The sequence below is a fragment of the Ambystoma mexicanum genome, chromosome 6q (assembly GCF_040938575.1).
Source record: "Ambystoma mexicanum isolate Mex_15411 chromosome 6q, UKY_AmexF1_1, whole genome shotgun sequence".
Lineage (NCBI taxonomy): Eukaryota > Metazoa > Chordata > Amphibia > Caudata > Ambystomatidae > Ambystoma > Ambystoma mexicanum.
The window spans coordinates 210,361,582-210,379,175 of record NC_090937.1 but is presented as its reverse complement, the minus strand read 5'-3'; the positions used below and the strand labels follow the sequence as shown (position 1 = coordinate 210,379,175).

The following is a 17,594-nucleotide window of genomic DNA, read 5'->3' as shown; positions in this document are numbered from 1 at the left end:
ACCCTCATGCAAACCCAACCTTTTGGGCCACACAATTCCCTGCAAGGCATTCTTAACTTTAGCATCTGCAGCGACCATGGAAGTCTGAATTTGAGTGCTGATGACGAACATATTACAAACAACTGCACTGATGTGCTCCGTCTAATTATTAGACCATCATCTATTCAGGGCATAAGCAGGGCTGGCACATTTTTCATTAGAAATCGGTAGATAAGCCACAGTGTAGTTTGGGAGTGGCGCGCTGCGTGCCTTGGAGTGGTGTGGGAGGTTGGTGGGGGGGGGGGGGGGGGGGTGCATTGTAATGATTCGCACTGGGCCCCGAATGGACTAGAAACTGCTCTGACAACACCCGAGCAATCTTCAGTAGCAACTGCGTGGCATTTTCAGTGCTTCAATGTGTAGTTTGTCCCGTGCACGCTGTTTTGTTTCTTTCATTTAACGTCCTTTTGGTATGCATTTTGCAAATATTAAAGGTTTTTCTTGTTTTGTATTTCTGTCATACGAGATTTTAAGATTATAAGGGTACAAGTCAAGGTACCAGGCGGGTGGAAGGCGTCCGCCCACATGTTTGAGAGCTTGGACGCCGTCTACCCATGTGTTTTTAAAAAAAAATTGCTGCACCCACTTTAAGTGGCAGTGCAGTCGTGAGGATTCGAACTCGTAGCGTGCCGTTGGAAAGCAAAACCCTTTACCGCAAGACCCTGGGTATAGCGTACTGTAACACAGTAAAATGAGTCAGATTGATATTATGATATACAGGACATGTATTGTTGGAATGTTTAGATCTTAAAGGTGAGTAGTTTTTAAAGTTAGCCAGCAATGCAATAGGAACACATATTCTATTGGCAAATGTGGATTTCTCCTGTGCACGTTATTCACCCGTGAAAAAACAAATTGAATGAATTGTGAACATTTAAGTCAAGGAAATGTTCACTCCCTGTGAAGTCGCTTGCGTGAGAGAACTCCACTTTTTTTAGGACTCGAGTCCCGTTTTTTTTTAATTTCCTGAATAAAATGCAATGCGATATAAATATATATATATATATATATATATATATATATATATATATATATATATATATATATATATCCATTTCTTTTGCATATATACATATGCAAAATAAACGTGTTTTACAGAGCGTTCTGCATACTGTCCCTAAACTGCAAGCCACCTAAAGCATTTAATATCACCATTGCACTTTCCTGAGGCAAGCAGGTCAACCGTGATCATCGATTGAACTGCTTATAATAATGCTTGACACCATTTATTTGAGTCTTTTCGTTGTCACGTTTGTAGCATCGTCACTCGATTAATCCCGCAGTGTCTTGGAGTCATGCACATCGTTTGTTTTAATTGTCAAACAGGTTCTTATCACAATTCTGAAACTAAATTGCTGCGACCACGTTTAATTCATTCGTAGCGCATTGCCTAATTTATGTAATGGAGCTTTGAGGGAGGCACGCGCCCTTACACGAGAACTGTCCGTGCCGCTGCGCCACATTCCGAATAAAGATTGCTCATAACAAGCAGCACATTTGTCGTTCAATATAATAATTAATTTTGATGCGACCACTGGGGGATTTCACCGTGCTCACTTGTATAGGCTGTTTTGGTACACTATAACCGCAGATTCTGTAAAAGTCGGGGAACAGGTGATTCGCCTTGGCACACTCACGTAAACCAACAACTCCATCAGTCAAGGCACACTTCTATACAGTCAAGAGGAACCTGGCGTAGAGAATGGAAAGCGAAAGGACTTACCGCAGAGAATGAGGAGCGGGTGAGTCAGCAGGTGGCAGCCCATCCTGGATGCGTCTCTTCAGAGGTGGCAAAGCGTGCGGGCGCTGGCTCTGCGGTGCTATTCAGTACTCCGAGGCAACACCAGTGTAGTCGATGGGTGTGCGTGCAAGCTGTCACTTCAGAAGAGCTGCAGGCTTTGGAGGTGGCTGTCACTTCAGAAGAGCTGCAGGCGTTGGAGGTGGCCGATACAGGGTGCTCGCCCCTGGCTGGTGAGCGGCTAGCAATGCGTAGTGTCTGTGTAAACTGGCACTGGGTGTGAATGCGATTGCTGCCGGCTGCAGCGGCGTGTAACTGGAAATGCTTGTAAAAGCAGTCAGTGAACGTCCCACTCGGTGCGCTGCAATAGTTGTGTGAGAGGTGTATGCCGACTACTGTGGCCGTATGCTGGCTTTTTCGGACGCTCTGCAGTGCGCCACGCGTGACAGGTGTGCGTGCAAACGGTCACCGGAGCGTTAAAGAGATCACTAAATGCAGCCTCTCGAGAGTTGGCCTTATCAGAGCAGTGAGTGCAGGCACATGGGCCTACTCTGCAGCGCGACACTACGCTCCGCTCCTGCCTGCGGAATCGGACGCGTCTGGCTTTATAGAACGGGCCCCGGCTCAACCATTGGCCCGTCGCGCCGGCCGCATGCTCCGCCGCTCTGCATAGCAGACATTCCTGGCTCCGGAAGTACCCTCGAGGCGGGGCGCGCACAGGAGCGGGCACGTCTCCCTTACACGTGGGAGGCGACCGCCTTCATGCACCTGGGGGAGAGTGGGAGCAGCAGGACGGCTGCTTTACCTTTACAGGTGATTTACCACATCAACGTCAATGTGTACTTGGCTTCAAACCTACCCACGTGCAGGCGCAGGCTCTCCCTGTGACGTTTCTGCGGTTTAATACCTCGAAGGCGGTCTAATTGTTCCACAACCACACGTGTCGAACTTCTCTGCAGGCAGAGCATACAATTAGACCACACTGGCATCGACTGTGGCCGCTTTACACAACGTTTCTCTGTTGATAGGGACATTTGGTAAGCAAATTGGAAGGTATACCTCTCAGTTAAACCTTTCCACATTTACCTCACAAATCCAACTCACCACAAGAAAAAAAAATCATCTCAAATTCTACAGATAGCATCAATTAAAGTTATACGTGGTAGGGGCCTTCACGATTTAAATGGGTCTTAAGTTTATCATGCCATATTGTAAGTGCCTTGAAACCATTGTGGTATTCCTCCTGTCAAAGACAGGAGAACGCACGGACGCTTCTATATTTTTGCATTTGTGGATCATTATATGTCCACGTGCAGAGGGCCAAGCTGAATACCAACTTTTGGAGACGGCGGCACACATCCAAGGTCTCAACCTGAATCCTCTTTGCAGGTGTGGACAGGGCACACACGCCATCCATTGTGTTCTCCTTAGTCCCCTCGATGAAAGCTCCCATGACATCAGCCACATGGAGGGCCATGTGGCGCTTCACAACGTGCCTCTCTTTCAAAAATGATATGAGTGTTGATGATTGGTATCAGCTGCCATCTGGCAAGGGTGTGAAAGCCCTGGATTTTTTGATTTATTGAAATAATACAATGATGCATATAATTTCATTGCAAAGGGTAATCTGCTGATCAGATTCCTCTTCCAGAAGCTCCATGCCAAAAGCTTACAGTGTACCAGTTTCATGCTGCATCAGTATCCTGATATGCAGCCACTGCTATACCTGTGGCACAGTGCAGGTTCAGAAGGCAAAGCTTCCCATTTGACAGCTGCGGTGACAGCCAAGCCTCTGCAGCGCAGGGGAAGCATGTACCACATCTATTATGATCATAAGTAGTCCAAGATGGTGGCAGGGTAAACTCTAAATATAAGCTATTCCTGAGTTAAGGCATGGTACATGGCACTACTTATGATCATTGCAGTCACTTAAAATTTGATATCACACATGCGTCAGCTCTGGTGAAGCAACCTCAGATGTGGAATGTGTTGTGTATTCTGGCCAGACGGGCTGAACCTTACAAATGGCAGGACAGGAACCTGAATGGCTATGCATCTTCTTTGAGCTCTTTGTGAGCGTAGGTAACTGTGATTAATTCGACCATCCGCACGGGAAGAGTGTGCTCACCTGTTTTTTTTTGTTTATTTAAAAGAATGAATGATGGGAGAACAACCTCCGAAAATATGTGGTGCCATTCCCGCACATATTTTCCACGCTCACTGCACAGCACAATGATAGTCATGTACTCTGGGAGGACACAGCTTACCAGCGCCACCCTCCCCTGTCATGTGAAGTTGACACCTGACAGCCGTGGGTATATCAAAAGCCTTTGGCCGTGGCAGCCTGATTAGAATTTCAAGCCCCCATGGATTTGCATCTCCATTGTCAAACCTTGCTGGTGGCGGCGAATACTGAAGATTGTTAATTTGCAGACCTCAGGGAAGGCATGTGTGCAGGAAGTGACAATGGAGACCAGACACCAACACCTCTTTGTAATGCAATGTGTCAACTTGGTACTAACACCCCTTCTAGGGCGGCACATGTCCTGTTTGGAACCACTCCTTTAAGAGCAGGGAAGTATGTGAATTGTAGAAGACGAAAGTCTGCCTGCAACCCCCTACTTCAAAAGAGCCCCATGTTGTGATCAAGCGCTGCATAGTGCTAAGTTAATTAGGGAGACATTTTGATGTACAGCAGACAGGAAGATGGGTGGGACTTAGAAGTATATGTTGTCATCCTTCCCCTGTCTGTTTCCAAGCGCTCTTGTTCTGACCTGAAGCATCACTGAAGATTGTTGTTGGATACCCAGGATTGGCTTGCTTAAGTTAGGTTTGGCCTACAGCAATCCCTGGGCCCCGTTTGGCTTTACAAAAGGGCTGAGCCCCTCACTGATCAGATAATCTGTAGACTTTGCAAGGAGTGAGAAGAAGGACTCATTAGGACCTGAGCTGAAGGTACAGTTTACCTTACATCTTCCGTCGGTGAAGGAAGGCCAGGAGTTCCAAGAGGGAAGCAAGATCCCTCCCAAAAAATTCTCTCAGGGAACAGAGGGAGATACCGGACTCAGAGGACCCACCCACCAGCTCCAGAACCAGTATCCAGCCAGCACACAGCATGCCCTGCTAGGTTCTGACAGCAAGCTTCCTAGGTGGGAAGTGCCATAGAGTCTCTGGACAAAGGACAAGGCTGTTGCCTACTAACACCCTCCTGAGCTTTGGGCCGCCCAACATGAAAGGTCACAAGCCCTGCGAAGAAGCAGGAGGAGTGCCACACAAGCATCATCCAGCGTCCATCTTTTTAAGGACAATTTGGAGATAGTCGAGTCCTCGAACTGCATCCCGCTGGACCGCTGTCTGTTGTCACGCAGCAGTCGCCAGAGCTGTCCGGGACAACTCTACCAGCATTCCAGATTCGCCAACCAGCACACAGACAACCATTCTTGGCCCCAAGTCGCCTAGGCAGACAGCCTGCAGACAACCATCCAGCCTCGCTTGCCCAACAGCCTGCCGCTGTTGCCCGCAGCTGTCTCCCACCACTAACTCAGTCTGAAGGGCTGCAAAGCGCCCTGGAACTGCCTGGACTCTGTCGAGCACCAAGAATGTCTTCAGCACCAGGTACATTGTGGTTCTGCCCCCCTGGTCCTTCTCCGAAAGCCCCTAGAGACAGTTACAACCCGTTTCCCCTTTGGTGTTGAAACCAATAACCTTGAACTGTAAGACTGATTACTTTACCAACTGCGCTCCTGTCAGTATCCCGAGTGCATCCCTTTCCTTCGTGAAACTGTCTGTCCTCTGTGTTCCTTTACAGTGTGGGTTGTAATTGTAGTGTGCTAGAACTTTATGTTGTAGTAATAATAAAGTAGATATTTTTGTACAACCTTGACTGGACTGTCCCTTTTATCATTGGGTGATAATTGTATTTTCGCTGTGTTGAAACTAACCGACGATCCACAACCTTACAGAGATAAGCCTGCCGTTCCGTCCATGTTTCCGAAAATTGGACAAGGAGGTCTTATAATCCACTTGTATTCCAATATGTTCAGATCCCTTCTTGTTTACTGGAGGTGTGGGGCTGATTGATGGTTTAGAAACCGATATTCATCCCTGGACCACTGGTGATCCGGAAGTTTATTTGCCAAAGTAACAGCCTCCGCCAGAGACAGCTGCCCAACAGGCACCTACCCTCAGCCCAGGAATTAAATGACCATACCCATTCGAAGGAAGTAGCCTCAAAACAGTGTGCTGCATTTCTACAGGCCTTTGACTCTAGTGAGAAGTGAAGGGGACAGGGTTAGAGGAGACAGGAGGGCTCTGTACAGTGGAGGAAGACTTCCATCATTTTATTTCTTCCTGCCTCTCTCTCTAGAGCAAAGCACTTTGGGTGCAATGTCAGAAGGGCAAAGTCCACTTCTTTCAGAAACAGTAATTGGACCACTCAGGCAGAGTATCTTTAGTCCAATCATCTGCAGACTTTTACCTTTTAAAAGAAGGGGTCTCCCAAGTTTTGGACTTTCAAGAATATTTCATTGGACCACTGTTGCAAGAGTTGATCTTTTCAAAGCCACCCGCCAGTGAGATGAAGACTGATAGTCCAAAGGAGAAGGAAGCTCTGTCCCCTATCCCCAGCGGCCAATGAGGTGAACTGCTGCTGGAACAAGACCCGCCTCTCTGCCAGCCACAGAGGTACCCAGACCTCACCAACTTGAAGGAACCCTGCAGTTTTGTGCCAGCCTCCTCTGTGTTTGGACGCCTGAGAACAAGGGCCCATCTTGAGTCCCAGTCCCTGGAGTGGGACCCTGAGCTACCTGATGACTGAACTTCTGCTGAAGCAATACCTCCCTGTCTGCCAGCTGCAGCAGTACCCAGGATCTCACTGTGTTGAAGGGCCCTTGCAGTTGTGTGCCAGTCTCTTCTGTGTTTGGGAACCCAAGAACAAGGACCCATCTTGTTCCTCAGCCCCTGGAGTGAGAATCACAGCAAACTAAGGGATGAACTGCTGCTGGAGCAATACCTGCCTCTCTCCCAGGCACAGTGGCACTGAGGACCTCACCTTAAGGCCTGGATCATGCATAAAATGAGTTTAGCTGTCAAGCAGCATTTGGAGAGATCAAGGCATTCGGGCTAGCAAAACTGTATCGTCAGCGTAATCCAGGACTGGTATGAAAAAAGCAATAATCAATATACACTTCAATCATAAGGAAAGAGAGCCCTATTCCCATGGACAGTAGTCTTGTAAATGTTATAAAGACTGGAAAGAGGTATATGCTTATAGAAGAGAACCAATGTGCAATGTGAAAAGAAATGCATACAAAGAAAGGCAGGACAAGACCAGATCAGCTGATTTGGAAGAATTCTCTAAACCTAATAGATGAGAAGAGATCCTGAGGCTTAAATGACTGGGTCAGATAATGAAGAAGAAATAATTATGCTCAGCCTAGAAGAAATGTATGGGACACTAGGGTGTAGAAGAAGTAAGGAAGTGGGTCCAATGGTGTAACAGGGGCCCCAAAGCACCTGTTGTGAGGTGGGGCCCACCACGCCTAGTCCAGAGGGGGCCCAATCCTGCCCTCACCCTGACTTCAAGTCTGGGTGAGGGCTGAACTACATCTGGCGTTGGAAGGAGGTTCTCCGCCTCTGTCTCACTGCGTTCATTAGACAGGAAGCAGGGTGCTTGCTTCCTGCTTCGTGTCTGCATGCCATGTTCGAACTGGAGGCATGGAGTGAAGAAGGACTGTAGCTCACATGTAACAGGTAAGAAATACTTTTTTTGAAATGTGTATGAGTGAGTGTCTTTTGTGATTGTTTATGTAAGTGTATAGTATTATGAAAGTATGTATGTATGTTTATGTGTGCATGCGTGGGAATGGTGCATGTATGTATGGGTGGTGAATGTGCCAGTCATGTGATTGAGAATACAGGGTGTGGAGATTAATGTTCTTGGTGTGTTCCTGTGGAGAATGCAGTGTGAGTGAATGTGAGAGAAGATGTATCAGTGAGTGAAAGGGTATGAATGTGATTATGTGTGTTTGTGTGTGAATGTTCTGGGTGGGGCCTCTGTAGAATGCAGTGTGAGTGAACGTGAAAGGTGAATGGATGAGTGATAGGTGAGCGAATGCATATGAATGTGACTGTGAATGTTGTTTGGGTGGGTAGTTACCCATGTGGAGAATGAAGTGTGATTGTCTATGAGAGATGGTGGATGGGTGAGTGAAAGGGTATGGCTGTGGCTCTGATTGTTCTGGATCAGTGAGTGCATGTGTGGATAATTCAGTGTGAATGAATGTGAGAGAGGTAGTATGGGTGAGGGAATGGGTAGGAATGGGATTATTTGTGTGTGTGGATGTTCTGGGTGTGTCTCTGTGTATGATGCAGTGTGAGCGAATGTGAACGGTGTATGGATGAGTGATAGATGAGTGAATGGGTATGCATGTGACTGTGAATGTTCTAGGTCAGTGAGTTCAAATGGGGAGAATGCAGTGTGAGTGGATGAGACAGAAAGTGTATGGGTGAGTGAATGGATTTGAATGTGATTATGTGTGTGAATGTTCCGGTTGGGGGCCTGTGTGTATAATGCAGTGTGAGTGAATGTGAAAGAGGTATGGGTGAGTCAATGGGTATGAATGTGATTAAGTATGTGAATGTTCTAGCTATGTGTGTGTGTGTGTGTGTGTGTAGAATGCAATGTGAGTGAATGTAAAAGGTGTAGGGATGAGGGATAGATGAGTAAATGGGCATGAATGTGACTGCAAATGTTCTGGGTGAGTGTTTGCTGTGTGAAGAATTCAGTGTGAATGACTATGAGAGATGGTGTATGGGTGCGTGACAGATGAGTGAATGGTTATGAATGTGACTGAGAATGTTCTGGGTGGGTGCATGTGTGGGGAATGCAGTGTGAGTGAATGCTAGAGACAGTGTATGGGTAAGTGCCTCATGGGTGAATGGGTAGGAATGTGATTGTGGGTGCATGTTTGGATATGATATGATATTATATTTATAGTGCGCCTATACACAAGTGTTTCAAGGTGCGACAAGGCAGGGGAGGGGAACAAGGGGGGACAAGAAAACGATCTTACGACGCCCAATGACATTGAGATTGTGCAAGTGCAGGGGAGAGGAAAGGGGAAAAGTGCCAGGGGAAAAGGGAGGAGGAGTAAGTGCAGGACATAGGATCTAAAAATCAAAAAACAAGAAGTGCGTCCAGCATGTGGCCGTGCAAGGTTAAGTGCAGAACAGGTGATCGATAGTGTAGGTAGGGGTACTGGAGGGTTACAGATACAGCCCCAAGTGCAGGGTTGCCAGGAGGCAGTGCAGGTGTGCAACTGGAAGGGCAGCGACCTGGCCCATAGTTCAGTGGGTAGCCTGGCAACCAGTGCAGTATCAGACAGGAGATCAGCAGGGAAGAGGAAGAGAGAAGGCAGATGCAAAGAGGAAAGTCTTGAGCTGCTTCGGGAACCATAGATGGTTCTGCTCAAGTTTCAGAGAGGCAGGGGGGCTGTTCCAGAGGGAGACACCAGCCAAAGAGAGAGATGTGCCCCCAGCTCGTTTCTTGGAAAAGCGACTGACCCTGAAGGAGTTGGAGGTGCAGGATCAAAGAGCTCAAGTAGGAAGATACTTAAGAAGAGAAAGTTGGAGATATTTTGGTCCTAGGCCCCAGCAGACCTTGTGGACAATGCAAAGCATCTTGAACGTGATCCTGTGGCCCCTGGGAGCCAATAGAGAGATTTCAACGCTGGAGAGATACAATCCCTGGGCTTGAGGCCAAGAACAAGTCTCGTAGTCCCGTTCTGGATGTGTTACATAGGACGGAGAGTAGAGGAGGGCAGATTTACAAAGAGGCTGTTACAGTAGTCAAGCCTAGAGAGGATCAGAGCTCTAGAAACAGTGAGATTCTGGGGGAAGGAGAGAAAAGGAAGAATACCGCTGAGGAGGTGCAGATGGTAGTTTGACTTCTTAGAGACATCAGAGATGTGAGGCGAGAAGGAGAGTGTGGAGTCAAAGCTAATCCAGAGGTTCCTAGCCTCATAGGTGGGAGCAGGAGGAGGGCCAAGGGAGGCAGGCCAGAGAGTGAAGGGTAAGAGGGGTGCAGGTGTGCCGATGAGGATGATCTCCATCTTGCTGGCATTCAGGCAGAGATCATTGGCGGCTCACCGCTCGTGGATTACAGACAGACAATGCGGATTGAGAGAAGGAGAAGAGGTGGCAGAAGTCAGCCTGAAAGCGAGCTGGATGTCATCCACATAGCACTGGAAGTTGGAGCAGAGAGCAGCAATGTGGAGGGCGAGAGGTGCCAGGTATTGGTTGAACAACCAGGGAGAGAGGTTAGACCCCTGGTGAACATTGCAGGTGGAGAGAGAGATAGAGGAGAGGAAGGACCCATGTTGGACTTGGGAGGGTCGGTCAGAGAGGAAAGAAGTCAGCCAGGCCAGAGCCTGATCAGTGATACCAAGGTTATCATGGTTGACCGTGTCAAAGTCAGAGAGATCAAGTAGGATGAGGACAGAGGGGAGATTAGAATCAACGTTAGAGAGCAGGTCTTCAAGGATGTTCAGGAGAACAATTTCCATGCTTCTGGCTGCTCTGAAGACAGATTGATGGTCATGGAGACAACCAACAGATTCAGTATAAAGATTAAGCTGGGAGATGGCCAGCTTTTCCAGGACTTTGCCCAGGAAAGGAGTGATATAAATTGGGCGATAATTAGCCAGAGGGGAGGCTTCGGCTGAGGGTTTCTTGAGAAGAAGGGTGCACAAGAGAGTGCTTCAGGGGGGAGGGGAAGGTTCCAAAGGTGAAAGAGTGGTTGCAGAAGTCAGCCAAGGCTGGAGCGAGGGTGTCAATGTGGTCCTTGATATGATATGATATGGTATTTATAACACGCCTATACACAGGTGTTTCTTGTATGGTTTTGGAAGAACAGTGAGGAACCTGTTTTCATGAGGTTTTCATAGATCGGAATTGTCTTGAAACCTTGTCAGGGGAGAAGAGGGGAAAGGAAGATAAAGGAGATGGGGTGGCCACAGGGGGGGCAGAGGAAGACGAGCGACTGGAGGAAGAAGCAGGAGAAGCTGAGAGGGTGGACAAGATCTTCTGGGTTTTAGAGAAGAAGTGAGAAGCCAGGGCCGCACAGAGGACCTGCAAAGGAACAGGAGAGGTAGCGACTGTGGAAGGATTTGCAAGCTCCTTGCAGATTTTAAAGAGTTCCGGAGGAGTTTTTAAATGCCGCAGAAATGGGGGCTTGGATGTGAGCTCTCTTCTTAGTGAGGACAGAGAGTCAGCATTGCCTTTGGAGCAGGCGGCAGGCCAGTTTGTCAGAGGATGTACAAGATGCCAACCATATCCTCTCAGCCACCCTACACTTGCGTTTAAGGGTGATTAGATCTGTGTTGTACTAGGAGTTGCACTTGGCTTTAGGCTTCATGCGGATCCTCATGACAGGGGCAAGTGCATTGAGAGTATCTGAGATAGCAGAGTGGAGCATGGAAAGAGCAGTGTCAGGGTATGAGTCAGCCAGAGGTGCAGGAGGGGGAGAGAAAGAGGCTGCAAGAGCCTCCACTGACACATGCTTCATGGGTCGAATGACTGAGAAGGTGGGTGGCAGTGTGGGGATAGGCTTGGCCTGAGGGGTGGAGAGAGAGAGATGAGAGGAGAGGAGAAAGTGATGTCTCCAGGGGAGAGGAGTGGTGAGAGGGTTAGTGAGGGGGAGGTCTGAGGAGATCAGAACATCGAGAGTGTGCCCTGCGGAGTGAGTCGGGCCAGAGGGAAGAATTGAGAGAGAGAGAGAGTCGCAAAGGTCACAAAAGAGTCCCGTGGCAGGGCAGGAAGAATCCAGGTGGATGTTGAAGTCTCCAAGGAGGAAGAGTTGAGTGGTTGAGGCCAGGAGGGAGGAAGAGATGTCCGCCCACTCAGAGAGGAAGGGGGAGATCTGACCAGGTGGCCAGTAGATAGTAGTCACTGTGAGAGAGTGCCCAGGAGAGGGAGAAAGCCTACAGACCAGGCATTCAAAGGAGGTGTAGGCCTGCATAGGAATTATAGAGGCAGGAATCCACTCCGGGAAGATCAGTGCTACACCCCCTCTGGAACAGTTGGATCTGGGCACGGAGAGGATCTTGTAGCCATCAGGAAGGAGAGTGTCAAAGCTCTTGACAGAGCTGGCCGTGAACCATGTCTCGGTGAGACCAAGGACCTCAAGGTCGAGTTCTTCCAGGAGACGTCAGATGTCAGAGGAGTGTTTGACAGCTGAGCGAGAGTTAAGAGTGGCAAGGTGGAGAATGTTGCCATCCTTGAAAGACTTCCGGGAAAGGGTACAAATCAGAGGTACTCCCTGCAGAGGTTTAGAAGTAGCCTGAGGGAGGGCGGAGGAGGTAGGAGGAGAGGGCAAGGTAGCCAAGGAGGAGGAAGAGGGTGCCAGAGTAATGGCAGAGGATAGAGGCAGGGAAGCCGAAGAAGGGAGAGAAGGGATAGCGGGAGAGGAAAGGAAATTGATAAGGCACGGCAAACGTCTATCACAGATAAGGAGGAGGTTGGCCTGAGGGCCTTGGACCAAGATTGTGCCATTGAGGTAAACATTGATAATGACCTTGGACGAGAGGAAGGAAGCTAGGAGGGCCTCCCACCTGGTGCCACCATTAATGGGAGAGGAAGAGTAAGGAGAGAGCATAGAGACCAAATGAAGAGTCCATAGGTCTGGCGAAGGAACGACAAAGAGGATGTCAATGAAGGTCTGTCTGGAGGAAGTGCTAGTGTAAGTGTCAACGATAGGGAGGCCAGGATTAGAGACCAGGATATTATTTTTGAACTTCTTCCTATCAGACATAGTGAGAAGGGTAGGATAGTCAATAGAGAAAAAGTTGGAGAAGATAGGAGAAACGTAGAGCACCATAGGTGATGTGCAAGAGGGGGAAGAGTAGAGAGGATGGGAGGGGAATGAGGGAAGAGCGGAAGGGGATGGTGGGGACACTAGGGGAAAACACAGGGGGGTGCAAGTGGAAGAGTCGGAACAATACAAGAACAGCAGGACAAATGAAAACACAATGCAGCCACTGGACACAGCTAAATTCAAAATTAGCAGGACAGATGAAAACACAATGCAGCCACTGGACACAGCTAAATTCAAAATTAGCCGGACAGATGAAAACACAATGAAGCCACTAGGCACAGCTAGAGGTAATGAGAGTGGAGGCCCAGGTGAGAAGGACTGAGGGTGGGAAAGTAAGAGATGTAGGAAGTGATGTTTAGTATTGGCGAATAACCCAAAGGAAGTGAAGTGTAACAATGATCACAGTGGGCTCTGAGAGAGTGCAGGTTTACATCGGCCACCATGTGATCAAGTGGGGTGTGGGGCAGACCCCCCCAGTTCCGACTATGCAGCAGACAGGAAGCAGACAGGGCCTTAGAACTGGGTCTTTGATAGGCTGGGCCGGCTTCCGCCTGCCAGTCCATCGATATGGCAGAAATGAAGTCAGGTAGCCAATCAGTGAAGCCGGAAGGCACAGGCCCAGAAGAGGGTCGGAACCAATGTGCAGCGGCCATCTTGGAAGGCCAAGGCCACGCAGCAAAAAGGTGGGAGGGTTTTTTTTAAATCAAATTGTTCCGACTGGAGTTGCTGCCCAGAGGACTCTCAACGAAGGGAGATGTTCAGTGCCCCAGGAATGAAAGCTCTCTTTGCTGGTGCTCAGCACACTCATCACGGGAGAGCACAACAATAAGCTTTCCTTTTCTGAGGAAATGGCAATACATGAGATTTTAAATGCAGCCAGAGTCAAGCACTGCTATTGTTCTTCCCAATTCAGTGGGTCTTACCTTCTTCTGGTGCGAGGGGGCGCACGTTGGGGGTAGTCAAGGCAAGCGACCAAGCAGATCAGCTGTTCTGCGTGGGATTTTCTACAGGGCCCCGATGTGGGCCTTTCATAGGCTTCGCCCGCTCCCGACTCCCGATCCACCGATAGGCCAGAAATTGAGTCAGGCAGCCAATCGGTGAAGCCGGGAGGCCCAGGCCCAGAGGAGGGTCTGAACCAATGTGCGGGCTTCAGAGAATGCAGTGTGAATGTTCTGAGTGCATGTATGGGTGAATGTGAGAGAAATTGTATGGGTGAGTGACTGGTGGGTGAATGGATATGAATGTGAATGTGAATGTTCTGGGTCGGTGGGTGCCATGAGTAGAATACAGGGTGTGTTACTATGTGTGGAGAATACAGTGTTAGCAGATGGGAGAGAAGGTGGGTGTATGGGTGAGTGAATGGGCATGAGTGTGATTAAGTGTGTGGGTGTGGGTGTGTGTGTGTGAATGGTTTGGGTGGGTGCCTGTGTTTACAATGCAGTGTGAGTGAATGTGAAAGGTGTATGGATGAGCAACAGGTGAGTGAATGGCTATGAATGTGACTGTGAATGTGAATGTTCTGGCTGGGTATACGTTTGAAGTCAGCAGTGTGAGTGAATGTGAGAGATGATGTATGGGTAAGTGACTGGTGAGATAATGGGTATGAATGTGATTGTACATGAATGTATGGAGAATGCAGTGCACACGTTCTAGGGAGCATGTGTTTGTGAATGTGAGTGAAAGCGTATGGGTGAGAGACTGATGGGTGAGTAGGTATGAATGTCATTATGTGTGCGTGCAAGCTCTGGAGGACCAGGGGAGCACTGGAGAAATGTTGACCTTTTCTTAAGTTACATGGAATGTCGTACTGGCATTTTTGGGCAAAGTCAACTTGATTTGTGTTGTTAAGTGGCTCAACTAGCACTGTGGTGCAGTCAGTCGAGTCATTGCTTACTTTGGATGACATTTTCCCTGGGCATGTTTGATAAAGCAAGTAATGATACCTTAAAATTTGCCACACTGGCATTTTGGTGCAGCCAGTATGCCATTTCATACTGTGGGCCTCATTATGTCTCTGGTAAAAACCGGCACGGGTGCCGCCGGAGTAATTTATTTTCTGGCACCCGGGAATGGGCAATTACCGGCATTACAACCACGGAAAATATTACTCCCCATTCCCATTTGAGTCCCATTAGACTCAATGGGAATGGGGAGGCCGGATGCACCGGCACCATTCGTGAATGGTGCCGGTGCATCCGACATGGTCTGCTCGCAGGTGCCGGTCCGCCCGCCAGGTCAGACCTGGTGAGCAAAAAGGCATCTGCTCGCAGAACTCATAGTTTGCCGGTCCAGTAACAACAGTACCGGCAACCTTACCGGTTCCATTGTTACTGGACCGCCAAACTCATAATGAGGCCCATATGTCTTTACATTTTGTACCGGTCTGTTATGATAAAGTAAGCAGGCATGATATGTGTTATTACAGGGCTAGAATGCCATTTTGGTGCAGTCATACTTGCTATTTCTTACTGTGACATTACATTTTTTACTGAGCATCTACGATAAAACAAGCATGATAAATGTATTTACATGTCTAGACTGGCCTTCATTTGGACGCAGTTTGGACATATTTTCTTATAGTGATATGTCATTTTTAATGGCAAAGCGAACAACAGTATGTTCTTAGTGGGGGTACTGGAATATATTGTGAGAGCCAGCTTGGGCATGTTTTCTTATGGTATCCCTACTGGAATTACATGCAAAGCAAACATGAGTATGTTTTCATATGGGAATACTGGCATATATTGCTGCAGCCAGCATGGAAATGTAGGGGCACAGTGAGCATGAAAAATGCATTAGGAAATGTACCTGTGCACCGTTGGTGACTTGCGTCGATTGGATTTTTTCATGAGTTACCGAACAAAGCCAATTGCACATTGTCAGGCTTTGTACCCAATTATTCACAAAAAGTGTGCTGTATAATGCACCATTTTAACCCCTTATTCGAAATATGTTCTCGGGGGGAACCTATAGAAACCCCTTTCGTTGGTTTGGGCTCCCTCGCTGCACTTGGTCGCTCTCGCATACTTGTGGGAAATATGTATGCTTCTCCAAAAAAACAATCACCAGCTGTCACTGGTAGCTAGTACATGTGGGTGCAAGAGTCCAAGCAACCCCCACAACAAAAAAAAAAGATTTAAGCTTTGATTAAAAAACATACATCGATCACCTAGCGCAGTGCCCTTACGGTAGCATGACCATGATGGACATTGTTCACCCATGGTGGTCCAGGCAAGCCCAGAGTGTGGCATGTCCCATGCTTTGGTAATGAGCTTTGGGGTGGGGCCCTCAGCATGGCTCGATGGAGGCGGGGGGAATTTTGTGTAATGCCACTGGGTGTATCTAGAAGAAAAAACTCAGAAAAGGCACAGTGAAATACCTGTTCCCCAAGAAAAGGTGTTAAGGAGGTATGGGTGTGAAATTAGAATGCCATGTAGTTTCAGAGACTGTGGACTGTACAGACTACATCATTGTGACATATTGGATTCTTCCTTTATATATGCAGCACCCTGGTGTGAGGCTCATCCCTTTGAATTGGTGTGCTCCTTTGATATCTGGTCCCAGGGCAACTGCCTGTTGTACGTCTGTCTCTTGGGGAGGGAGTTATCTACCCTCACAACGAGATTCTGTCCTGTTGCTTGGCAGGATCAGCCTGTCTGAGCAGTATACACATCACCTTCCGCATCTGAGCTGGCTCACAGAAGCTGACACATGTCTGATATCAAATTGGATGCAGGTGCATTGATTATTAGCAGTGCCATGCACCATACCTAGCTCAGGCATTGCTTATATTTAGAGTTCACCCTGCTACCAGCGTGGGCTACTTATAATCATCATAGCTTGGTGCGGGCGCATATATTAAATGCAGCACCCGCACTGCAGAGAATTGGCTGTCACTTCAAGTGTCAAATGTGCTTGTGACCGGACCTGACCTATATTATATCTCTATGTTTGAGTTGGGTTCTTTCTTTTCCTTAATTGTGGTAGGGCCAGAAGGCAGGCTAGGACAGGTTCCTAGATAGTGGACAGACTTTATTTTGTTTGGTTAAATCTGTTTATTTACAAAAAAATATAGATAACACAACAAACGTATTACCAACCATAAAACCACTTGAATTTCATTCTTAGAGGGCATACAACAGACATGTTTCTGAAATCAATATGACCATCAATCACTGCGTTATATGATATATAATCTTCTGTTAAAGTGCTTGAACATTTCAGCGTTTTATAAACATTTACAACATGATGAGCCAATAACCAGAATAACAGTGCATATGTAATTATATATGTGACGAGAATATATGGGAAGAGTTCTGTAATTCATGCCACCAGATGAACCAATCCCAAGATTTTCTTACAAACTGGCTAAAAACATCAGAGAACATCTGGTACACTCTCTATTCCAGCCAACCAGAAATGCTGCACGTACTTTACGACCCTTACAAGGCCATTACCCCTGTGGCAATTGCGTTGCTTGCCAATTTACAAAAAAGATGAGTACTTTCCAAATTGGAAGACGGAAATGGACACTCAGGGATCCCACCAACTGCAAGAGACAGAATGTAATCTACTGCATTGAATGTCCTTGTGGCCTCCGTTACATCGGCCAAACTACACGAGCAGTTAGCATCAGAATTTCCGAACACAGGCTGAAAATTCGATGTAAAAGCCTAACAGCGCCCCTAGTGGAACATTTTATAACAGCTAATTGTCGGAATAGAAACAATATTATGCCTCCTATTGTAACAATTGTATGTGTATTGGCCTACGCCAAGTTGTCTAAACATCATGTGCGAACAAACTCCACGGCAAGGTCTTGACCTTAGAGAAACCAGTGTAAGCCGCCATCTTGGATTGAGCCGCCATTTTAGGTTCTCTTGTTATGTAGAAGTCACCCTGAACATCAAAATGGAGGCCAAATGACATTCTGAGTAAGATTCT

At 47.7% G+C, this 17,594-nt stretch overlaps 1 protein-coding gene across 3 annotated transcripts in view; it reads right to left on the bottom strand.

Moving 5' to 3' along the window:
* The window catches only part of EREG (epiregulin), a 147,090-nt gene extending 144,734 nt beyond the window's left edge, over positions 1 to 2,356 (bottom strand). Inside the window, exon 1 of one of the 3 annotated variants that reach the window (XR_011282177.1) lies at positions 1,763 to 2,356. Coding sequence is in view for 2 of the 3 variants with exons in the window: in XM_069630647.1 (XP_069486748.1) it covers positions 1,763 to 1,805 (43 nt within the window). In the remaining variant the exon portion in view is untranslated. The remainder of the gene's footprint in view (positions 1 to 1,762) is intronic. The other 2 variants (XM_069630647.1, XM_069630648.1) reach the window with 2 other exon arrangements.
* Between the last annotated feature and the right edge of the window lie 15,238 nt (positions 2,357 to 17,594).